The 25846-nt window shown below is 43.3% G+C and overlaps 1 protein-coding gene across 1 annotated transcript; it reads left to right on the plus strand.

The window, feature by feature from the left end:
* The first annotated feature begins 271 nt into the window (after nucleotides 1–271).
* On the plus strand, nucleotides 272–24208 carry LOC116506828 (vomeronasal type-2 receptor 26-like). Its single transcript, XM_032214756.1, has 7 exons — nucleotides 272–537; nucleotides 7731–7976; nucleotides 8700–8991; nucleotides 9396–10205; nucleotides 10670–10861; nucleotides 20937–21155; nucleotides 23270–24208. Exons 1-7 carry the CDS (start codon nucleotides 272–274, stop codon nucleotides 24206–24208), a joined length of 2964 nt encoding a protein of 987 aa, XP_032070647.1.
* Nucleotides 24209–25846: the final 1638 nt, after the last annotated feature.

Raw genomic sequence — 25846 nt, forward strand, 5'->3', positions numbered from 1 at the left:
AGTCAACTTCTTTACCAGGGCAGTGAGTATCATAGGTGCTGTCCCTCCTAACCTTTAAGTTATATCTCATTTTTCTCATGAAGAGTTCTGGCAAGTTAGGAAATTGTAGCCTATTTCTCAAATGTTCCTCTTTATTGAGACAAGGACAAAGATCTGAAGATCCCTAGAACGCATTTCTTGTCCTAACACTATTTTATTTGGACTAGATGACACCAACGAACCTGGTATCACAAAGGTTTGCAACATTATCAGTAACCATCATACACCAACCATGTCCCCTGAGTTCAAGAACAGTGATGGCTCGTTGGCCCCACAATTTTGTAGAGTCATTTGCAAGAATGAGTCCAGCAAATGCAAATTCATGTATACAATAAACTCAATTGCAAGTACCAACTGGGTCATAAAAAACTTTGCTCATGGCCTGACCTATCCATACTGCAACGAGCCCCCTCCCGAGAACTCTATGAAGAACTCAAAAGACATCAACACCAAGGAGATACTGACTTATACATTGACTGCCATACTGATTGCATCAAAGTAAGTCCCATAGCCCATCATCCAGCATCCAACTCCCATCATCCAAAACTAGGTACATATGCCCCTATCTTCCTCATTACCAACCACTACTGACCTTAAATGCAAGCTCAGTAACACAAGAAGCATCATAAACAAAATGCCTGCGTTCCTCCTCTTACTACATATGGCTACGTTCAACATTATATTTGTCTGCAAAACATGGTTGAAACCACCCCTCCCTGACTCCATTATCAAAGTAAGAGACACCCATGTTTACCGAACTGATTGTGAAACCCGTAGAGGAGGTGGAGTTGCTATCTTCTATAAAAAGTCACAAAATCTAAAATAATATTCAAGTTAAACATGAACATGCTCTTCCTAAGACCATCATATGCGAGTTGTCCTTAAATACCATACTTTGCTTCCTACTATGTTACAGAGCCCTTAATTAGAACATCGTACATGCTAACAAGTTAACTTCACTACTAACATGGGCCACCTCCTACCCACACCCTTTTATCTTTCTGGGTGACCTCAATCTATCTCTTATTAACTGGACCCTAAATGAATGTACAACTGAACCCATACATGCAACCCTATACAATGCTGTTACTAATCTGGGACTGGATCAACTAGTAATTAACAACACTAGACTCAACAACTGCCTTGATCTCATCTTCTGCAATAGTTTAAATTCAATTTATGGACTACAAATAAAAGAACCCTTTTCCACAGCATGATTGACTTTTATCTCAATATACGCCCTTACAAAAATCACCATAAAGATGGGATATAGCAATAGCAATAGCAGTTAGACTTATATACCGCTTCATAGGGCTTTCAGCCCTCTCTAAGCGGTTTACAGAGTCAGCATATTGCCCTCAACAACAATCCAGGTCCTCATTTTACCCACCTCAGAAGGATGGAAGGCTGAGTTAACCCTGAGCTGGTGAGATTTGAACAGCTGAACTGCAGAACTGCAGTCAGCTGAAGTAGCCTGCAGTGCTGCATTTAACCACTGCACCACCTTGACTCTCTATCCAATTATAACTTTTTAAAAAGCCAACTATGATCTCATAGACACTGATCTCTCATCTCCTGATTGGCAAGTTCTATTCATTGACTGTAATACTGCCAAAGACCATTATAACATTTTTTTGCTCGAAGTCAAAAAAGTCATTAAACTATATGTACCACTAATAACCCCCAAAACCAGGAAAAACAGATTACCCAAAACAATAAGGAAGATCCAATCCCCCCCAAAAATCTCTTTGGCAAAAAAACAAGACTGGCTACTTAGCTAACTTTAAAAGCTGTTACAAAAACTTATGCCATCAAATAGAGACTGAATGCACCAATTATCACATCAATCAAAAAGAAAATCTGCAAATGAAATCCACCCACACCTTTTATAATTTTGTAAACAACCAACTTAAAGACTCAAGATCCATCCCATCCCCAAAAGGACCTAATGGCAAAGACTGTAATGATGAAGCGGTTAAAGCGAACCTCTTCAGCTCAGTCTTTGTAAACAGGAATGGCTCATGCCCAATATTTCCTAGTTGTACCACAAATAATTACAATGAACTAACACAAATCAATTTTACAGAAAATAACGTTGAAAATGCACTATGCAGCCTAAAATTATCTCTATCTATTGGACCTGGTGGAGGATGTACATACTTCTTAAAAAAGCTTTGCAATATTTCAGGACCAGCTCCATGCCCAACCTATGGTCATTAGCCACAGTCATCCCTATCTTCAAAAAGGGGGAGCCCAGCCTAGTTGAAAATTACAGACCAATCTCTTTATGTTGCATCACCTGCAAAGTCATGGAGTCAGTCATAAACCAATCCATTACCCTCCACTTAGAAACAAACAAACTACTCTCTAACAAACAATTTGGTTTCAGAAAAAAAGTTGTCCTGTAATCTGCAACTCCTACACTGCAAAAAATATGGACTACACAATTGAATCAGGGCAAAGCAATAGACGCAATCTACATAGACTTCTGTAAAGCCTTTGATTCAGTGATACACTACAAACTACTACTAAAACTAAAATAGTATGGTGTCTCTGAACCCCAACATAATTGCATAGCTACATTCCTGTCAAACAGGCAACAAGTGGTCAAAAGAGGAAGTGCCCTATCAAACCCTGCACCTCTTAACAATGGTGTCCCCCAAGGCAGAACCAACACTCTTTATACTTTACATAAATGACCTTTGTGATCACATTATAAGCAACTGCATTCTCTTCGCTGATGATGTAAAACTATTTAACACCACCGGCAATGCCACCCTTCACCCTTCACAAAGACCTTGACTATGTGTCAGAATGGTCAAACAATTGGCAACTACAAATCTCAACCAACAAATGCTCTGTCTTACACATTGGCAAAAAGAACCAGAACACCAAATACAAGCTGGGTGGACACGACCTTGTAGATGATTCTCACTCTGTCAATGACCTTGGAGTAGTCATATCTAATTATCTAAGTGCCAGAGCCACTGTAACAACATTGCCAAAAAGGCATAAAGAGTGGTTAACCTAATCTTACATAGCTTCTTCTCTGATAATATTATACTGCTAATCAGAGCATACAAAACATTTGCTAAACCAATTCTCGAATACAGCTCATCTGTCTGAAATGTGCACTGCATATCAGATATTAATACAATTGAGTGAGTCTGGACATATTTCACGAGAAAAATCCTCCACTTCTTATGCCACTAGGCTTGAAATTCAGTCTAACCTAAGCGTAGTACACAAAATTATCCGCTACAATGTCCTACCGTCAATGACTGCTTCAGCTTCAACCACAACAATACAGGAGCACACAATAGATACAAAGTCAAGGAAAAGCACTCCAAACCTGATTGCAGAAAATACAACTTCAGCAACAGAGTGATCAATGCCTGGAATGCACTACCTGACTCTGTGGTTTCTTCCCTAAACCCCCAAAACTTTAACCTTAGACTGTCTACTGTCAACTTCACCCCATTCCTAAGAGGTCTGTAAGGGGTGGTACATAAGCGCACTAGCATGCCTACCATCCCTGTCCTAATATTCCCTTGTATTTGTATTTGTACTCATTTCATGTATTCATAATCATGTTTATACTTACAGTATATTTGTTATCTAATACATGCTTGATGAAATGAATGAATGAATGCATGCATGCATGAATGAATGAATGAATAAACAAACAAACAAACAAACAAATAAATAAATAAATAAATAAATAAATAAATAAATAAATAAATAAATAAATATTTCTGAAAGGAGGCCTTACATCCAGAAGGAAGAAAACAATCACCTACATTTTCCCCCTCCAGGTAAAACTTACACAATGCCAATATTAAGCCGCAATGGGAACCCATGGAAATCTGGTATTTTGGACTTCACAAAAGTTACCAGGGGCAAATTCCCTCCAATAATCAGATCTCCAGGTCTGTAAAATTCCCATTGATCTCGGACCTTTACATGTTTTGGCAACGCACATATGGTTTGTATCCTCTTAGCAGTAACTGAAGGTAGGAGCCAGAAGAGCAGAAGCAGTGGCAGGAGAGGCAGCCCAGCCATTCTTCTCACAATCCCTCCTAGATCAGAAATCAAGGCTAGTGCAGAAGCTGAATTGCAGGGAGCATCAGAAATCTCACCAGATTTACATAGTTGAGCCTTCCTTGTCAGCTGGATGGCCCCAGGGCAAATTTATCTGATGTCTCTTCGCATTAAAGCATTTGTATTGTATTGCTTTATTTGCTTCTATCTATCTTATTCTGAAATTAGACTATGTTCTGTATTCTATTGTAATTATAAGGTCACAAGAATAATCCATCAATGAACTACTATTATATCAATCATGTTTTCTGTGTTTGGGCTGTGACATGACAGTCAGTTGAGTCTCAACAAACCCCAAAGCTGGCTTTTTGGAAGACAAGCTAAGGTCCCTCCCTGCTGAAAAACCCAGAGCATGGTTTTCAAAGCAAGTTTTATCTTCTAAGATTCTTAACTAGTTTAACTAGTTTTAACATAATTTAAAAACACACAACAGTCATGCCATTCGAGACGGGGGCAACAGCTCTTTAGCCCCAGGCCTGTCGGAACAGCCAGGTTTTAAGGGCTTTGCGGAAGGCCTGGAGGGTGGTGAGGGTTTGAATCTCCACGGGGAGTTCGTTCCAGAGGGTCGGAGCAGCCACAGAGAAGGCTCTCCTCCGGGTAGTCGCCAGTCGGCATTGGCCGGCGGATGGAATTCGGAGGAGGCCTAATCTGTGGGATCTAATCGGTCTATTGGAGGTCATTGGCAGCAGGCGGTCTCTCAAGTACCCAGGTCCAATACCATGAAGGGCTTTATAAGTGACGACTAGCACCTTGAAGCGTATCCGGAGACCAATAGGCAGCCAGTGCAGCTCGCGGAGGATAGGTGTTACGTGGGTGAACCGACGTGCACCCACGATCGCTCGCATGGCTGCATTCTGGACAAGCTGAAGTCTCCGAATGCTCTTCAAGGGCTGCCCCATGTAGAGCATGTTGCAGTAGTCCAGTCTAGAGGTCACAAGGGCGCGAGTGACTGTTGTGAGGGCCTCCCGGTTCAGGTAGGGACGCAACTGGTGCACCAGGCGATGGGGCATGTTGGGAACCATGGACCAAGAGAGGTTGCAGACAGTGATCCCATCCAAGGCCTCAGTAGCTTTCCTATTCAAGGTAGTGGCCAAGGTCTCAGAAGGACCATGCAGCAGAGCCTGGGGTATAATCCCCATTTCCCTTTGGAACCCCATCAGTCACTAAGAGGGGAAATAGATCCGGCCTCCCTGCAGAGAGGGGCAGTATAAAATAATCTCAAAGGTATCAGGCTGTGATCTGGCCAGGACAAAGAAAACAGGGATAGCTTCTCCTCAAATTACGTTGGAACTGGTCTGTTTTGAGTTGAGCCAAGAATGATGGTGGGCATGTTGAAAAGCCTCTAAGGCCAGTCCCAAGGATGGCAAATGGACCTCTCTCAAGACCATAAGTCGGGGAAACCGATCAGTCAACTGTGAAATGCCCTCCTGAAGCCCATGGAGGTTGCTGTGCAGCAGGAAGGTTGCTACAGAAGTAATGATCCCAACTGGTCCTGTGAATGAATCTTCAAGGAAAGAATTTCAGACCTTGTAATTTGGAGAGCAACATGCCAAAAGGCCAAAAGAGACACTCAGATGACAATTCAGATTCAGATTCAGATTTAGTTTATTTGTATGCCGCCCTTCTCCGGGAGGGACTCAGGGCGGCGAACAACTCGAAAGGGAAAAAGGGGATGTAAAACACAATACACGTAATTAAAATACACAAGAATCACACAGGCATACAAGTCGAGAGGGGAGGGGAACTCATCAACCCCAGGCCTGCTGGCACAGCCAGGCTTTGATGGCTTTCCGGAAGGCCTGGAGAGAGGTGAGGGTCCGAATCTCCGTGGGGAGTTCATTACAAAGGGCCGGAGCTGCTACAGAGAAGGCCCTCCCCCAGGTGGTAGCCAGGTGGCATTGGCTGGTGGACGGAACCCGGAGGAGGCCGACCCTGTGTGATCTAACAGGTCTTTGGGAGGTAATTGGCAGCAGGCGGTCTCTCAAGTACCCAGGTCCAATACCATGAAGGGCTTTATAAGTTACAACTAGCACTTTGAAGCGTATCTGGAGACCGATCGGTAGCCAGTGCAGCTCGCGGAGGATAGGTGTAACATGGGTGTACCGAGGTGCACCCAAAATCGCTCGCGCGGCTGCGTTCTGGATGAGTTGAAGTCTCCGAATACTCTTCAAAGGCTGCCCCATGTAGAGCGCATTGCAGTAGTCCAGTCTTGAGGTCACGAGGGAGTGAGTGACTGTTGCGAGTGCCTCCCGGTTCAGGTAGGGACGCAACTGGTGCACCAGGTGAACCTGGGCAAATGCCCCCCTGGTCACAGCTGACAGGTGATTATCTAAAGTCAGCTGTGGGTCCAGTTGCGCGCCTTGTCGGAGGGGCGTAAATTTTCACCCCCCAGCCTGAGTGATGGAATACTGGTCAAATTCTTGGGAGGAAAATACAACAGCCACTCGGTCTTGTCTGGATTGAGTACAAGCTTGTTAACCCCCATCCAGACCCTGACAGCCTCCAGGCACTGGCACATCATGTCAACCGCTTCTCTGAGTTGGCATGGGGCGGACAGATACAGCTGAGTATCGTCCGCATATTGATGGTATTTTATCCCGTGCCGTCGAATGATCTCACCCAGTGGCTTCATGTAGATATTGAACAGAAGGGGGGATAGGACCGAACCCTGAGGAACCCCATATTTCAGGGGCCTAGAGGTCAACCTCTCTCCCCCAACTAACACCGACTGCGACCTGTCCGAGAGGTAGGAGGAGAACCACCGAAAAACGGTGCCGCCCACTCCTACCTCTCGTAACCGTCGCAGAAGGATACCATGGTCGATGGTATCGAAGGCCGCTGAGAGGTCAAGGAGCACTAGGATGGAGGAATGACTTCCATCCCTGGCTCTCCAGAGATCATTGGTCAGTGCGACCAATTGCTACACTTAGGCTACAGAAACAGAAATGTGCACCTCTTGCCAAAAATCTTGCAGTTAATATCTTGAGATACTTCCTCAATTTACATTTCTGCCTTCTGCCAATTATACCCAAGTAGCACTCCTATAATTTGACCAAACTAGGATATAAGCCAAAATCCAACTTGTGTGCAGGGGTCACTTTCATGTAGGTCAACTACACAACTTCCCCAGGACTCCATCTGCTCTGTGAATTACACAAAGAGATACAAATATGTTTTCCATTCTGCTGCATGGAGAGAAGCTGTTGCTAAGGAGAAGGGACAATGGCTTTTCCCTGCAATTATCAGAAGAACAACAATTCTTCATGTATCCTCTGTGGATTTCTACAAACAGAGATCTTCCATGATAAAACTTGCTTTAAAAATATCTCTGAGTTCGCCAGTTGGGGAGACAGAACGTGTCATCTTGGCCTCTCTTGCAAAGAGCTGACTCCTGGGTTGGCAGAGACTTACATTCCTTTGTTTCCTTTATGGCCACAGCCAAAGTACAGGTAAGAGGAAGCATGGTTTCTATAAATCTGTGTTGGGGCAATCCAGGTGGCACAGATGGTGTCTGATCTGCTAAAGTTCCAGTGAGATTTCAGGAGCAACCTTCAAATCAGTTTCTGCATAAACCTTCATTTCTGTTCTAGGAAGGAAGAAGACATGAAAGACTGGGCAGGAGATATGCTACTGTTCTGGCTGATGCTCTTCTGGCTCCTGGCTCCAACTACAGCAAAGAGGCTGCAAACCATATGTGTGTTCAAGGATTATATGAACATAGATAAAAGTTACTATAAGCCTGGTGACCTCATTATTGGTGGGAATTTGCCTTTGGGGATAAATTTCAAGACTCCTGTTCCAGAGTTTAATACAATGAGGCTTCGTTTAGAGAGTCTGTAAGTTTCAGCTAGAAATTTTTTGCTTTAAATTCAGTGACTCCTTTCAGAAATATTCTTGTGTTTTGTACTGTCCAGTTTAGTGCATATTTTAAGCTTTTCTGAATAAAACAGCAAGCTTTTAAAATAGGCTGGAAATCTCAATCTCTTCATCAGGAAGATGATAAATAGCAAAAATGAAGATGGAAGCTGTGCTGGCCTAATGGAGAAGTCAAGTTATAATATTCATCTGACCAGTAACTTGTGGAAGAAAATTCAAATAAAAGCTCAACACCCTTCAAGTGTTCAGGGGTGAAAAAAAAATCCCCCCCAGTTTGGGAATCAGCATGGTTCTTACATAATGTCCTTCAGTGCATCTATGAGGTGACTCCCACTGAAGTCCTGTGCTCAGCAATCTTTACCCTACCTGAAGAAGCTGCTCCAAGAGAGACCATAAATGATTACAGTGAAAGGGGAGCAGTTGGAAAGGATTACAGCCACTGCAGCAAAGTGAATATGGCAGGGATATAGAGAGTATAAAAGAGGCCATGAGGTCTATAGAAAGGCTTGTTTCCTATCTCAGAAAGTCATCCAAGTTTAGTCAAGGGAAGTCCTTTGAAAGAAAAATCCAATCCAATAAAATGTGGGAGTTTCTGCCATCAAAAGTCTGCCGAAGAGTAAAGCCAATTCTACAGACATGCAGAAGTTTTCCTGTAATGTTCTCCAATGTTTTTCTCACTATAGGTTCATCCTCATTAACTACCAGCAGTTCCTTGCCTTGATGTTTGCTGTCTCCCAGGTCAATAAGGATTTTCTTCTGCTCCCCAACATCACACTTGGCTTCCACATCTATGGCCATTACGAGAGGGAGATTAATATTTCCTTAGACAGCCTCTCCATGCTCTCCTCACGAACAGAAATGGTTCCAGGTTACAAATGTGACCACCCGGACACTCTGCTGTCTGTCATTGGTGGTCTCAGTGCCAAGTCCTCAAGGCTGATGGCCTCCATCTTCAGCATCTTTAAGATCCCACAGGTAAGAGAGCTCTCCTGCATATATTATGGAATAGACAGAGATCAAAATACACACAGAAGCCAAAGATGAAGCAAAAAATAATTTTTTATGGGTTAGCAAATAATGAGCTTGTAATTCTTTATCTCGGAGATAATTCTTTATCTAAATGATGGTAGCTATCATTTTAGTGTCATTTATTCTCCGTATCAGGTTGTTGATCTATTCTCTTGCCTTCTAATATAACACAATCAATAAAAATGGCTAAAAAGGGAAGATTAAGTTTGCCAGTCAAAGTGAGTCAGCCTGACAGTGAAGGCCATCAACCACACAATGGTCACTACTAAAGTCAGCATAAAACTTTTACTTTGTCTTTGAAAGAGGATTCTCTTTTTCTCCAGCTTGGTGTTGGCTTTGAGTTCTCTCAGGGAGAGAGAAGAGTTTATACTTCATTCTTCCGGATTAATCCCAAGGAATCTCCTCAGTATGTGGGTCTAGTCCAGCTGCTCCTGTATTTCCAGTGGAACTGGGTTGGGCTTGTGGTCCCTAAAGATGACAGGGGAGAACGTTTCGTCTCAACTCTGACACCAATGCTCCAGGAGAAGGAGATCTGCCTGGCCTTCACCCTGATGCTGGAATTGGATGATGTTGACAAACGTCTGGAAAAGTTTGTTCTCAATTTCCTTCCCTGCTTTAAAACAGAAGTGTTTATTCTCCTTGCAGATTCAACTGTTACTAGCACTTTAATAGTGGCACTACAGGCTTTTGAAAAATACAAAAAAGTATCATTTAGGAAAGTTTACATCTCCACTTCCCATTGGAAACTTGGTATACAAGAAGCTGAAGGAATATTGAAATACATAAAGTATTTCCATGGGGTCTTGCATTTTTGGGACCACTCCGAGGATGTCTCAGAATTCATACACTTCCTCCTTTCTTTAGACCCCTTGAACCCCCAAGGAGATGTTTTTCTCCCTCTGTGGTGGGAAAAAGTCTTTGGCTGCAAGATCCATAAATCAGGAAAGATCCCTCCAAAGGCTGAAAAACAATGCACAGGAAAGGAGAATGTGCAAAATCTGCCCAATTACAGTTTTGAAACAAGAATGACAGGTGAAAGCTACAACATCTACAATGCTGTTTATGCTCTGACACACGCTTTACATACAATGTATGGATCCAGAGCCTGGCTGACCTTGATGAGGCTTGGAAGGAGGATCTCAAATGTCCAGTCATGGCAGGTAAGTTCTGTGGCTTTTGACTTAGTCCAAAAAGCTTAGATCAGAATTGAAAACTCCTGGAATTGCATTAATATTTCAGTATACAGTAGAATTCAATATTGCTACTGCACTGGGATAAAAGCTATTATTCAGCCTATTTGTCCTTGTTTTTATTGCCCTGTAATATTTCAAAAAATGGGTACCCAGGATGAGGTGCACCTTTAAGAATGTTTTGAACTTTCTTAAGACAGCAGGAGCTATAGAGCTCTTCCAAAGAGGAGAGAGGGCAACCAATGAACCTCTCGGCAATGATATTAACACTCATATATGTCATCAGTTACTGATTAGCGAGGAAGATGGCTGCCGGGTCTGCCGCTCGGCTCCTGTACTATAGTTAATATCTGTAAAAGTTGGATTCTGGCACTCGAGAGTTGACCCAAAGGAGGTGAGGTCGCCTGAACATCTAGCGACCCCGGGACTGGCAGCGGCAACGGAGAATTCGATTGCTCCGAGCTGCCAGCTCGAGAAGACGCCGAGCTCTGAAAGACGCTGAGCTCCGGGAAGCGCTGAAGGATATCGTCACCGCTGTGCCGCCGAACGCCGAACGCCGCCTAACATCGCAGCTCGAATGCAAGAACTGTGAGGACGGCGAGGATCGAGTTAAACAAAGAGAGCCAGTGAGAGGGAGAATTTGGGAGGCGACGCTAGCACCGGAATACGGTCTACCGCTGCTGCTGCTGGCTTGCTGCCGGCATTGTTGGTGACGGAGGCCGCCTAATGCCGATGAACACCGCGGCTTCAACCAAAAAAGAGAACCTGTGGAGACTGCAAGGCTGTAAGACTGATAAACAAAACCTGTGGAGTCTACAAGCTGACAAAACAAAAAAAAGAAGAGAACTGGTGAGAGAGGAAACTGGCCCCTGGGACTGAGCCGAGGGAGTGGGGGAGTGATATAGACGCCCTGGGATTAGTGCTAGCAGCGGACCGGTAAAATCTCACTCTCCGAGCTGCCAGCCTTGAAGGGACGCTAACATTCGTGGATATTGCCATTGACCATCTTGGATTCTATCCTGGATTCCATTTCTGACGCCTTTGGGACCTTAAGAACATCGAGCCCTACCGCTGAATAGAACGGTCCCCCCCTCCCCTTCCACCAGAGACAAGCATTCTTCCTCCCCCTATGACTCTTTGATCTGGAAATGTTACTAGGGGGGATGGCTGGAATGAATTAGCCACCAAACTTTTCCCACTATGGTTAACCTCCTGGCTTACACTACTGCAGCTGCTACCCGAACTCACCCTGCCTCCCAGCCCCCCCCCTCCTTGGACTATATTGAACTCTTTAGAGGAGCCCCCTTCAAGGTGTGGCCCCCCTTCAGGAGAGGGGGGAGGCACCTCTGGACTATTATACATCTAGTACGGACTTTGCGAACCTGCACAATCTTTCTAATTTTATTTTAAATAGGTATGTTGAGTGCATGGGATTGTATGGGATGGTATGAATGAACTCACTTTTTACTATTAATATTGCTGTATTTGTGTTTTAACTTTTTAGTGAGGACTGTCTGTGTGAGAGTTTGGGTATGACTGATTCGGAGGACCTGGCGGGGCATGCAGGGGTCACCGGGGTGGTCGGGGGAACTACATCCACGGGAGAGGGTCGGGGCATTACGGTCATAACAGGGAGAGGCAGATATGGCGGGGACTTTAGGGCAGGCCATTACCGGGGAAGGAGGGCTCGCTATATCACAGGGATCCCTCCTTCCGGCCCTAGGAGTCCCAATCCAAGGTCAGATGGTGCGAGCAATCAGGACCCTGGTCTCAGGCTGGTGTCGCTAAATGCCAGGTCTGTTGTTCATAAGGCTCCCCTCGTCCGGGATTTAATTTTAGACGAGGGGGCAGACCTGGCATGTATTACTGAGACATGGCTGGGCACGGAGGGAGGAGTCCCCCTCGTAGAGATGTGCCCAGACGGATTTCAGGTGCTTCATCAGCCGAGAGCCCAGGGAAGGGGTGGCGGTGTGGCTATTGTAGTCCGGGAGTCTTTAGTACCTCGTAGGATCCCTGCTCCGGAGCTTGTCGGGTGTGAGACCCTACTGGTGAAGCTGGACCTCAAGGGTCAAGTGGGTCTGCTGCTAACGTACCTGCCTCCCAACTGTATTGCAGCAGCCCTCCCCTCGCTCCTCGAGTCAGTAACCGAGCTGGCAGTTGAGTTCCCCAGGCTTATGGTTCTGGGGGACTTTAACTTGCCTTCGCTCGGTGAACGCTCTGATGGAGCGCAGGAGTTCATGGCTTCCATGACAGCCATGGGCTTGATCCAGATAATTCGAGGCCCGACTCACTCAGCGGGTCACACACTCAACCTCGTATTCCTCTCGGAGCAGTGGAGTTATGATCTTGGTCTGAGGGGTAATGAGATCATAACCCTGTCGTGGTCAGACCACTGCCTACTGAGGCTAGACTTCCGGAGGCCAAACCCCCACCGTAGGGAGGAGGAACCGACCAGGTGGTTCCGCCCCAGGCGACTTATGGACCCTGTAAGGTCCCAGACGGAGCTTGGGGTTATTCCTGATACTCTTGCCCACAGTTCGGCGGAGACTCTTGCTGCTGCCTGGCACTCGGCAGCGTCAGAGTCTCTGGACCGGATTGCGCCACTATGGCCCCTCCGGGTCAGCGGCTCCCGGAGGCCTCCTTGGTTTACTGAGGAGCTCCGGGAGATAAAGCGCCGGAGGAGACGCCTAGAGCACCAGTGGAGATCCGATAGGTCCGAACCGAACCGAGCACTTTTGACAGCATGCACCAAGGAGTACATCCGGGCATTAAGAACAGCTAAGAGAACACACATTGCCACCTTGTTAGCATCCGCTGAGTCCCGCCCAGCCGCCCTGTTTAGGATAACCCGCTCCCTCCTAAATAGGAGGGAGACGGGGGACCCCTTACAGGGTAGAGCTGAGGAGTATGTTCAGTTCTTGGCGGACAAAGTTGCTCGGTTTCGGTCGGACCTGGACTCCACCCCCGCAGATCCAGCCGAAACACAAGGGAATGACTTGGCAGACAATCTCTGGGTTGAGTTTCAGGATGTTGCCTCCGGGGATGTGGACAAGGCTATGCGAGCTGTGAGTGCCTCCACCTGTATACTGGACCCGTGTCCCTCCTGGCTGGTTGCCAACAGCAGTGAGGTGACACGAGGCTGGATCCAGGCGGTTGTTACCGCCTCTCTTCGGGAGGGGCACTTCCCCACCGCGCTTAAGACGGCGGTGGTGAGACCCCTCCTGAAGAAACCGTCCTTGGATCCAGCTGTTTTTAATAACTACATCCAGTCTCCAACCTCCCCTTTGTGGGGAAGGTTGTTGAGAAGGTGGTGGCCTTCCAGCTTCAGCGTACCTTGGAGGAAGCTAACTATCTTGATCCCTTCCAGTCAGGCTTCAGGCCCGGTTACAGCACTGAAACCGCTTTGGTCGCATTGACCGATGATCTCTGGAGAGCCAGAGATGGAGGCCAGGCGTCCATCCTGGTTCTCCTTGACCTCTCAGCGGCTTTCGATACCATCGACCATGGTATCCTTCTGCGACAACTGCGGGAGGTGGGGGTGGGCGGCACTGTCCTGCAGTGGTTCTCCTCCTACCTCTCGGACAGGTCGCAGTTGGTGTCGGTGGGGGGGGGGGCAGAGATCGTCCCTGAGGCCCCTAATTTATGGGGTGCCGCAGGGTTCGGTCTTATCCCCCCTGCTGTTTAACATATACATGAAACCGCTGGGCGAGATCATTCGGAGGCACGGGATAAAATACCATCAATACGCGGACGATACACAGTTGTATCTGTCCGCCCCGTGCCAACTCAATGAAGTGGTGGACGTGATGAACCGGGGTCTTGAGGCTGTTAAAGACTGGATGAGAGCTAACAAACTGGTACTCAACCCGGACAAGACTGAGTGGCTGTTATGTTTTCCTCCCAACAATTTGGCTGACATTCCATCACTCAGGCTGGTGGGTCAAAATTTATACCCCTCAGACAGGGTCCGCAACTTGGGAGTCCTCCTGGACCCACAGCTGAGTTTCGACCACCACTTATCAGCTGTGACCAGGGGGGCATTTGCCCAGGTTCGCCTGGTGCGCCAATTGCGGCCCTACCTGAACCGGGAGGCCCTCACAACAGTCACTCGAGCCCTTGTGATCTCTAGGCTGGAATACTGCAATGTGCTCTACATGGGGCTGCCCTTGAAGAGCATCCGGTGACTTCAGCTAGTCCAAAATGCAGCCGCGCGAGTGATTGTGGGCGCACCACGGTTCGCCCACATAACACCGATCCTCCGTGAGCTGCGCGGGCTACCTGTTGGTCTCCGGGTGCACTTCAAGGTCCTACTTACCATCTATAAAGCGCTCCATGGTAGTGGATCTGGCTATTTGAGAGACCACCTTCTGCCGATTACCTCCCTCCGTCCCATCAGATCGCATAGAGTAGGCCTCCTCCGAATCCCATCCGCCAGTCAGTGCCGACTGGCGACTACACGGAGGAGAGCCTTCTCAGTTGCAGCTCCGACGCTATGGAACAATCTCCCCGTGGAGATCCGCACCCTCACCACCGTCCAGGCCTTCCGCACAGCCCTCAAGATCTGGCTATCCCGTCAGGCCTGGGGATAAGACTTTACTCTCGCCCCTCCCGAATGTTGAATGAATGTTGGGTTTTTTATTGCTAATTATTTTTATTCACATTTTCTTTTCGTGTTTTGTCCTGCACTCCCCTCCTCTATTATTGTAAGCCGCCCTGAGTCCCCTCAGGGAAAAGGGCGGCATATAAATGCTTAATAAAATGAAAAATGAAATGAAAAAATGATTAAATGTATGCATACTTCCCGTACCAATTTATCTGAGACCCTGTCCTTTTTTTAGTTTAGCATTTGTTGGGCTACTCGGCTTGCTGTGTGAAAAGAAGCTTCTGATTAATAATTGAGGGAAACTAACCAATGAGAGAAGCAACCTACAACTAAGGAGAATTTTTTTAAGGACTCCCATTGCTGGAGTCATTTAAGAAGAGACAGGATAGCCAATTGTCTAAAACTGTAGAGGGTCTGTTGCTTGTGCACGGGGTTGGACTAGAAGACCTCCAATGTCCCTTCCAATACTTTTGAAGGGAAATAATAATAATAATAATAATAATAATAATAATAATAATAATAATAATAGCAGTTAGCAATAGCAATAGCAGTTAGACTTATATACCGCTTCATAGGGCTTTCAGCCCTCTCTAAGCGGTTTACAGAGTCAGCATATCGCCCCCACAATCTGGGTCCTCATTTTACCCACCTCGGAAGGATGGAAGGCTGAGTCAACCTTGAGCCGGTGAGATTTGAACAGCCGAACTGCAGAACTGCAGTCAGCTGAAGTAGCCTGCAGTGCTGCATTTAACCACTGAGCCACTTCGGCTCTCAATAATAATAATAATAATAAGTGGGTGGGGCCCAACTAGTAACCAATGCCAAATCCAGCGAAACAACTGGCCGCTGTGATACAATTGTATAATAATAATAATAATAATAATAATAATAATAATAATAATAATAATAATAATAATCAGGTGGCAGAGGATTATTACAAGTGAAGCAAACAGTTGAAGAAGAAAAACATGCACTGGCTGATTATTTAAAAGACACCCAAGAACATCTATTAATCGAAGTAAAGAACAAAAATCTACTGAAGGCCCAACAGACAAAACAAGAATACAGAAAAGATGTGATAAAATCAAGAATGGAGAGTTGGCAGAACAAAGCACTGCATGGTCAATTTCTGGAAAAAATAAAAGATAAAGTGGACAGTGAACAAACTTGGTTATGGTTAACAACAGGTACATTAAAGAAAGAAACAGAGTCACTAATCCTGGCTGCGCAAGAACAAGCTATCCGCACAAATGCCATTAAGGCCAAAATCGAAAAATCCTCTGATGATGCCAAATGCAGACTTTGCAAAGAAGCTGATGAAACTGTTGATCACATACTCAGCTGCTGTAAAAAAAACACGCAGACTGATTATAAATTGCAGCACAATTCAGTAGCACAAATGATCCATTGGAATTTGTGCAAAAATTATAATATTAAAACAGCAACAAACTGGTGGGAACATCAGCCTGAAAAGGTCACCGAAAATCAGATGGTCAAGATCTTGTGGGATTTCCGTATACAAACCGACAAAATACTGGCGCATAATACACCAGACATCACACTGGTTGAGAAAAATAAGGTCACAATCATAGACATCGCAATACCAGGTGATAGCAGGGTCGCCGAGAAGGAACATGAAAAAATCGCAAGATACCAGGACTTAAAAATCGAAATTCAACGACTATGGCACAAACCAGCAGTGGTAATTCCAGTGGTAATTGGCACACTGGGTGCTATTCCAAAAGCACTGGAATTACATTTAAAACAGTTAAAAATTGACAAAATCACCATCAGTCAAATGCAAAAAGCCGCACTGCTTGGATCTGCACGCATATTACGAAAATACGTTACGACGTCCTAGGCCCCTGGGTGGGGCCCGACTAGTAACCAATGCCAAATCCGGCGAAACAACTGGCCGCTGTGATACAATTGTACAACAACAACAACAATAATAATAATCCAACTGATGAGCTAACTCAAAAAAAAAGAATTGAAGGATAAGATCATGGAGCATTTTCTGCTTAATGAGGAAAGGCAACGTTTACCATCACTATAAACTGTGCCTAAGAAAATTTTGGCCCCTATCATGAAAATGGTTAATGCAGTGTTTTCAACAATTGAACGGGGATCCATCTTGGAAACAAACCAGCTAATGTACAGCGCAGCTGTAATAGTCACTAATGAACTAGGCATTAAAATTAAAGTACCTAGTCACACAACAGAAAAAGCATCAAAGCCAAAGTGGAAAATCTGTTTAGAACAAAAAATCAAAAAATTAAGGGCAGATGCTAGTAACTTAAAGAACATGCATGAGCAACGGCTTAAAAACAACAAAATCATAGATCGGCTAATCAGAAGATATAGATTGGATACAAGAAACATCAATGAAGCTGTAGAGATTGTAAAACAGCAGATAACAGCAACAGCTAGAAAAATTGAAAGATATGAGGCATGAATCATCCAACATAAACAAAATCAGCAATTTCTATCAGACCAATGGCGTTTTTATCAAAGTCTTAATGTGAATGGTGACACCAAAAGTGAAAAACCAGAAAAGCAGGCCACCGTTGAATTCTGGAAAGAATTGTGGGAAAATGCAAAGGATTACAACAAGAAAGCAAAGTGGATACATAACTTTGAGAAAAGCATTCGCAACAAACGAATGCAAGTATTAGAAATAACAACTGAGATGGTCAAAAATCGAGTTAAATGGTAAAGAATTGGACATCACCTGGAAAGGACCAATTACATGGTTTCTGGCTCAAATATCTGACCAGTTTACATGCAATATTGGCCAGGCAACTGAATGAAATTTTACAAAAGGGCCAAATTGATGAATGGTTGACAACTGGAAAAACATACTTGATTCAGAAAGATGCAACTAAAGGAACAACACCTGAAAACTACAGAACAATAACATGCTTGCCAAAAACCTTCAAATTACTCACAGGCATTATTGCAGATAACATAATGGATTATTTGGAAACAAACAACATCTTGCCAGTAGAGCAAAAAGGCAACAAAAGAAGGAGCAGGGGCACAAAAGATCAGCTTCTAATTGATAAAATGATATTAGAAAATTGTAAGAACAGAAAAACGAACTTGAATATGGTCTGGATTGATTACAAAAAGGCATTTGACTCACTGCCACATAGTTGGATCATAAAATGCTTAGAAACAACTGGCATTAGCAAAAATATTACATCCTTTACTGAAAAGGCGATGAAACAATGGAGAACTGAGTTGGCAGTAGGGAATGAGATCTACGGAATGGTTAATATCAAGTGAGGAATTTTCCAGGGTGATTCCCTTTCACCTCTTCTCTTCATCATCGCAATGATCCCACTATCAGTAATCTTAAAAAAAAATGGCTACCAAACAGCCAAAGAAGCTGAAAAAATTTCGCATTTACTATATATGGATGATTTGAAACTCTATGGAAAGTCAGAAATAGAAATCCAATCATTGACAAACACAGTCCGAGTATTCAGCACCGATATTTCAATGCAGTTCGGCATGGAAAAATGCGCCACTGTATCCATAAAAAGGGGCAAAATCACTGCATGTGAGGGAATTGAAATGCCCAATGGCCAATTAATTAAATGCAAAGAAAATGAAGCCTACAAATACTTAGGCATTCTGCAGTTGGATAACATCAAGCATGGAGAAGTAAAAACTATTGTCAGGTGAGAGTACGCCAACAAGAGTTAGGAAAATTTTGAAATCTAAATTGAATGGTGGAAATATAATCAAGGCCATAAATACCTGGGCAATACCAGTTATAAGATACACAGCTGGTATAGTTAACTGGACACAAGCTGATTTGGACCTTTTGGACCGAAAAACCAGGAAACTAATGACAATGCACTACAGTTTACATCCACGTGGTGATACTGATAGACTATACCTGCCACGAAAATCAGGTGGCAGAGGATTATTACAAGTGAAGCAAACAGTTGAAGAAGAAAAACATGCACTGGCTGATTATTTAAAAGAAAGTCAAGAACATCTATTAATCGAAGTAAAGAACAAAAATCTACTGAAGGCCCAACAGACGAAACAAGAATACAGAAAAGATGTGATAAAATCAAGAATGGAGAGTTGGCAGAACAAAGCACTGCATGGTCAATTTCTGGAAAAAATAAAAGATAAAGTGGACAGTGAACAAACTTGGTTATGGTTAACAACAGGTACATTAAAGAAAGAAACAGAGTCACTAATCCTGGCTGCGCAAGAACAAGCTATCCGCACAAATGCCATTAAGGCCAAAATCGAAAAATCCTCTGATGATGCCAAATGCAGACTTTGCAAAGAAGCTGATGAAACTGTTGATCACATACTCAGCTGCTGTAAAAAAAACACGCAGACTGATTATAAATTGCAGCACAATTCAGTAGCACAAATGATCCATTGGAATTTGTGCAAAAATTATAATATTAAAACAGCAACAAACTGGTGGGAACATCAGCCTGAAAAAGTCACCGAAAATCAGATGGTCAAGATCTTGTGGGATTTCCGTATACAAACCGACAAAATACTGGCGCATAATACACCAGACATCACACTGGTTGAGAAAAATAAGGTCACAATCATAGACATCGCAATACCAGGTGATAGCAGGGTTGCCAAGAAGGAACATGAAAAAATCGCAAGATACCAGGACTTAAAAATCGAAATTCAACGACTATGGCACAAACCAGCAGTGATAATTCCAGTGGTAATTGGCACACTGGGTGCTATTCCAAAAGCACTGGAATTACATTTGAAACAGTTAAAAATTGACAAAATCACCATCAGTCAAATGCAAAAAGCCGCACTGCTTGGATCTGCACGTATATTACAAAAATACATTACGATGTCCTAGGCCCCTGGGTGGGGCCTGACTAGTAACCAATGCCAAATCCGGCGAAACAACTGGTCGCTGTGATACAATTGTATAATAATAAGTATTAGTATTAGTATTAGTATTAGTATTAGTAGTAGTAGTAGTAGTAGTAGTAGTAGTAGTAGTAGTAGTATGGTTCATTGACATTGCAATGCCTGGTGATGCACGAATTGAAGATAAGCAGCAAGAAAAAAATCACAAAGTGCTGGGACTTGCAAATTGAGGTTGAGCGACTGTGGAAAAAGAAATCGTATGTTGTCCCAATTGTAATTGAAGCCCTTGGAGCAATACCTAAAGGGCTACCTCGCTATTTGGAAATTTTAAATTTACCTGACTTGAACATTCTGACTCTACAAAAAACCACTCTACTTGGAACATCTTACATCCTCCAATATTACCTTAACAGTTCCTAGGTCCTTGGTTAGGACTCAAGCTGTTGAGCTACTAACGAGCCCCAAAGGCTGTGAATCTCACCAAAGATTATAACAAACAACAACAACAATAATGTATATAATAATAGAACAGGTAGAATTAGTAGGAGATAATAGTAGAGACAGTAGAATTGGTTTGACTTGCTGTTTTCTTTCTGTAAGAATTCCTTTGCTAAGAATTGGAATTGCCTCTGCCTTTTGCTTCTACCGGTGATCTAACTCCTGTTATCTTGTGGGGTTTTTTTGTATAACTCGGTGCCTGGTCCCTATCTGAAACAAGAAGGGGGAAATGTCATGGTTTGTCAGGGTTTCATTGGGCAAATACCTGTGTTGCTAAGCACCAAGCCCTTCTGTTCCTTGCCGCACAGCCAATGCAGGCTAGGGGTCCAGAATTGGGTACTACGCTGATGTTATGAAGTTATAAAAGAATGCCATTCTTTCCCCCACAGATAATGCATCTTATCTGTCTGTTCATGGAATGGTCTACCCAGCTCTTCTTTGCACAAATAAAAGCTGTCTCTTTTCTGAGCCTCTTCTTGAGTCTCTCTCTTTGGCATTCTGCTGACTCAAGTACATTTTGGGACCTTACTGTGATTCTCTTTGACAATATTCAAAGTGGTCCTAATGGGTTCCTGGTCTGAAATTCATCTGAATTTCCTGTATCAAAGGTTAAAATGTTGGACCTCTCTGAACATTATCATTATGTGATGATAAGAACCGCAACATCTCATTTGTACCTTTAACCCAAATACTCCAATTTCTGAAGGTCTCCTTTCTTTCAGATTCTTCCATATTTGAGCAATGTGCAGTTCAACAATAGTGTTGGAGATGAAGTCTCCTTCTCACAAGATGGACTGGGATCTGCTCGTTATGATCTTCTCAACTGGGTTCTCTTCCCCAATCGATCTTTTGTCCCCATGAAAGTTGGACAAGTAAATCCTGAGGCTCCCCCAGGCCAAGATTTCACCATTGACTCTGATGGAATCATCTGGGCCCCAAAGGTGAGCTGCAAGGAAATTTTGTAAGTCCAGGGAAAGATTCATTCTCTTCTTGAGATGCAGAACATCTTTCTAGATTGAAAAATAATCAATTGACTCAGAAATCATGACAGTCATTTGGTGAAAAATATACTAACAAGTTTGAGGTCTGATTTGTGTCATTCCACAAAGGGTAAGGCTTGGGAACATTGTTTCCTTGAAATGCAGGATCCAATTACAGTAAGCAACAGTGATTTCCATGGACCATTGTCACTCAGTTGTATCCTCACAGTTTGTTCTTTAAGAAATGCTTTCGTCCCATCACAAGCCTTCCTCTGCAGGCTGAGATTCCAGATCCAAACTCCCGCATCCATGGGTGTGTCAGGAATGCCCCTGGCCTGATTCCCTCATGACTGTTCATGATTTTTGATAGACAGTGGCAATATATTTCTTTAGAAGAGATTCTGAATATAGAAGTAGGAAGAAGGAAAGGAAATAGGAATGGGGAAAAGAATGGATGCAGCAGGTTCATTGCTTAGGTCATCTCAAGTATTTCTTTTTCCCTCTTTCAGAAGGTGCCCTTTGCCAGGTGTGGCATGAAGAGGTGCCATGCAGGACAGAGAAGAAGAGTTCCAGAGGGCCAACCAGTTTGCTGCTACCAATGTGACACTTGTCCAGAAGGAACTTTTTCTAATCAGATAGGTAGAGCAGACTTCAAATATTAATCTTCCAGGATCAAAGAAGACATTCGTTGTCATTTTTATGAGCTTGACAGGAAATCATATTTTCAGCAAAACTTTTCAGTTTAGAGATATAAACTGCCCTGGCCACAGAGGCCACCTTTCATGATCCTCTGCAGTTCCAGGCAAGATAGCTTTAGGGCAGAATTTATGAATGTCCAACTCGGATTTCTACTGGTACTCTAACGTCCAATTGCAAAAACTGCCTTCCAATATTTCCTGAGGAAGTGTGGTGTGTGCTCCAACCTTTCTTTTTTATTATTCAGAATATCCTCCTTCCCTCAGCACTATCAACCTCTGAGGGAATAGACCTGCCAGGGAAAGAGGACATTCCTCTATCTATGTCTCTTTTATATAGCAGGAGGGAGCAAAAAATGTCTGAATGAACTTATTTGCCAACTTATGAGCCAAGGTGGCGCAGTGGTTAAATGCAGCACTGCAGGCTACTGCTAGATCAGCAGGTCAGCGGTTCAAATCTCACCGGCTCAGGGTTGACTCAGCCTTCCATCCTTCCGAGGGGGGTAAAATGAGGACCCAGATTGTTGGGGGCAATATGCTGACTCTCTGTAAACCGCTTAGAGAGGCCTGAAAGGCCTATGAAGCGGTATATAAGTCTACTGCTATTGCTATTGCTTATTTGAGGTACATAGCGGAGTGTCAGGCCTGGAAGCCATCTTTTACATTGGGCCTTCAAGCCTGTCACATATTCCACTGTGGGAAACTGGGAGGGGAGATTATATGATGCATGGGAGACATATAGTCAAAATAAGATTCTTTCTCATCAAGGTCATCTTGCCCCTGCACCTGGATGACATGATTGGGAGGAAACTTCTCTTGGGACAGTGTTTGATTGGACCGTGTGATGGACATGTGGGTGCTGGGCAGGGACTTGAACATTCACTTGCTTGAGGAAAACCTGGAAACCTTCACATTTGGATTTTTCCCGATGTGCCAATATGATATTTCTAATGCATTGGAACTTTGAGGAAACTCGGGCCTCTGAGTTTTATTTCATTGGGGGTATTACATGGAACCCTGATACAGAGAGATTAAGGCAAAGATAATATACACACAAACAAAATAGCAGCATTCCTGGATAACAGATCTGTCAATCTTCTTAGTGTTCCATTATAAAATGAAAAGAAAAAAAGAGGCAGACGCCTCAGACTGAAAGCCATATTACTCATGGAGGACCACAGTGAATGGATAGCTGGAACTGAACAAAACCTTGTCTCTGGCTAATCTATCTCCTTGATCATCATTAAGGAAGGATTATTTGCTCTTTTCAATGCCCTATAAATTGCACATGGGTTTTTTCACCATTCCCTTTGTGGGTAGAACAGTCACAGAAAGTTAATACCTGCATCACCTTTGGGTTGGGGATAATGTGTATGGTAGTTGCTCAAGAAATCCTTAGACACTTTTTTTCCAGATGCGGCTCAATGTGAACCCTGCCCAGAAATCCAATATCCCAACAAGGACAAGGACTACTGCATTGCCAAGAAGATCCACTTCCTTGCCTATCAAGACACACTGGGATACATTTTAGTTATTCTTGCTGTCTTTTTCTCTGTGATCACTTCTGTAGTCCTGGTGATTTTCTATAAACATCATGACACACCGATTGTCAAGGCCAACAACAGAGATCTCACCTACCTCCTCCTGCTCTCCCTCTTGCTCTGCTTCCTTTGTTCCTTTCTTTTCATTGGTCAACCTGGGAAGGTCACTTGTCTCTTCCGACAAACTGCCTCCGCCATTCTCTTTTCTCTTGCAGTTTCCTCTGTGTTGGCAAAAACTGTCATGGTGGTTCTGGCCTTCATGGCTACCAAGCCAGGGAACAAGGCAAGGAAACTCTTGGGAAAACCCCTGACCAACTCCATTGTCATAGCTTGCCCCCTGATCCAAGCAATTCTTTGTGCCACCTGGCTGGGAACCTCTCCTCCATTTCCCAACCTGGACTTCCACTCCTTATTTGGAGAGACGATTTTGGAATGCAAGGAAGGCTCAGCTTTAATGTTCTACATTGTCCTTGCCTACCTAGGTTTTTTGGCCCTTGTCAGTTTCACGTTGGCATTTTTAGCTAGGAAATTGCCTGATAGTTTTAATGAAGCCAAGTTCATTACTTTTAGCATGCTGGTCTTTTGCAGTGTTTGGATAACTTTCCTCCCCACCTACCTGAGCACCAAAGGGAAGTCCATGGTGGCCGTGGAGATCTTCTCCATTTTGGCCTCTGGAGCTGCTCTCTTGGCTTGTATCTTTTCCCCCAAATGCTACATTATTCTACTGAGGCCGGATCTGAATTGTAGAGAAAATATAGTAAGGAACAGGAATTTCTAACTAATGCAGGAAAGTGTTTCCAGCTAGTGAGGAATTTTTATTGTTTTAAAAAAAGAGACTGCAATTAAAACTTAAAAATCAATTTAAATTGAAGAATAGAACTATGAAGCAGTGGAATTAAATTTGGAATGATTTTGGACAGTGGTTTACTTACTTTTTAAATGCTATTTTCATGAATCGAATCTATGCAAACCTTTTGAAACAGATGGATTAAGTTTTCTTCTTCTACCTTCTCTTTGTGATTCTCTGTAATTTATAGATTAAAGTTTTCCTTTTTTATTGCTGTGGGTAATTTTCTAATTCATTTAAAGATTGGACTTCTTTTTCTAACTTGAAATACAAAAAAGATACAAAAAGAAACTCTTTAACAGTGTTTCCGCACGGACACTGGGAGGTTTTCTTGATCAGAGCTTTGTGTATTCAAAACAGATTTTTTTTTCACGGATTGTTTTGACTTGACACCACAAAGTTTTACTGTTTGGCTACAGAGTGATAAGAAGGGAAGCATATAGATGTCCCTTTGAAGTATATTTCCAGTCAGAGAAAAGTGAAAACAACATTCTTTGTGAATCTATGCTTTAATTTTAGTAACCTTCCAAGCTAGAGCATCTGTGTTTGTTAGAATGGCACAACGTTAAGAGAAAATAGAGGTCTTAACTTTGCAAAATATATTTTCAGAACTACAGAAATTATCAAATATAGATGAAAGAATAGAGAAAAAAACTGGAATACCTAGAGCACATAACAAGAAAATATGATGAAAAAATTGAGGATGTTCATCAAATGCAAAACGGGGTGATTGAAACTCAAAAAACGAAGTGGAAAATGAATATAAAGAGATTAAACCTGCTGATATCTATGATAATTGGTTTGTTTCTGAAAATGGAAAGAATGGAATACTGGAAGAGGAATTAAATGGAGAGGAAATCTATTCCAAAGGTCAAGATATAGAAGTAGATAAAATTAAAGAATCTATGGGCTTAAAGAAAGAAATTCTATTAGCAAAAGCATTGATAACACTGCTGACAATCAAATTGTCAAGAGCCGAGGTTGTGCAATGGTTAAATGCAGCACTGCAGGCTACTTCAGCTGACTGCAGTTCTGCAGTTCGGCTGTTCAAATCTCACCGGCTCAGGATTGACTCAACCTTCCATCCTTCCGAGGTGGGTAAAATTAGGACCCGGATTGTTGTTGGGGGCAATATGCTGACTCTGTAAACCGCTTAGAGAGGGCTGAAAGCCATATGAAGCTGTATATAAGTCTAACTGCTATTGCTATTGCTACAAGCTGAATAAGGACACAAAAAGAGAGCATCAAGATTATATGAGAGATCTTATAAACAAGGAGTTGCTAAGAGAAGACCATACAAAGCTGATCAAGAAGATGATTAGAGGATTGGTACCATAAATGGCAGAAGATATGAGATTGTTTTGTTATTGGAAGGATACATGTTGATAGATGGAAGGATATAACTTAAAACTAGTTAAACTTAGTGAAATTTAGTGATAATAGATATAGTTAAATAAATAATTGATAATAATGTATACAATGTGTAGTGTTATTATAAGTAATAATTGGATATGAATATTGAATGGTACCCATGAAAGGAAGATTAGAAATCCTTTTGGATTATATACA

Source organism: Thamnophis elegans, chromosome 1 (assembly GCF_009769535.1).
Source record: "Thamnophis elegans isolate rThaEle1 chromosome 1, rThaEle1.pri, whole genome shotgun sequence".
Classification (NCBI taxonomy): domain Eukaryota; kingdom Metazoa; phylum Chordata; class Lepidosauria; order Squamata; family Colubridae; genus Thamnophis; species Thamnophis elegans.

What these genes read in the sequence shown, in the direction of transcription:
- LOC116506828 (XM_032214756.1), top strand. Translation starts at nt 272, where the DNA reads ATGTCCCCTGAGTTCAAGAACAGTGATGGCTCGTTGGCCCCACAATTT. An exon ending in GCCATACTGATTGCATCAAA is followed by an intron (nt 538 to 7,730) that starts GTAAGTCCCATA and finishes TTTCTGTTCTAG; the next exon opens with GAAGGAAGAAGACATGAAAG. An exon ending in GAATCATCTGGGCCCCAAAG is followed by an intron (nt 21,156 to 23,269) that starts GTGAGCTGCAAG and finishes TGTGTATGGTAG; the next exon opens with TTGCTCAAGAAATCCTTAGA.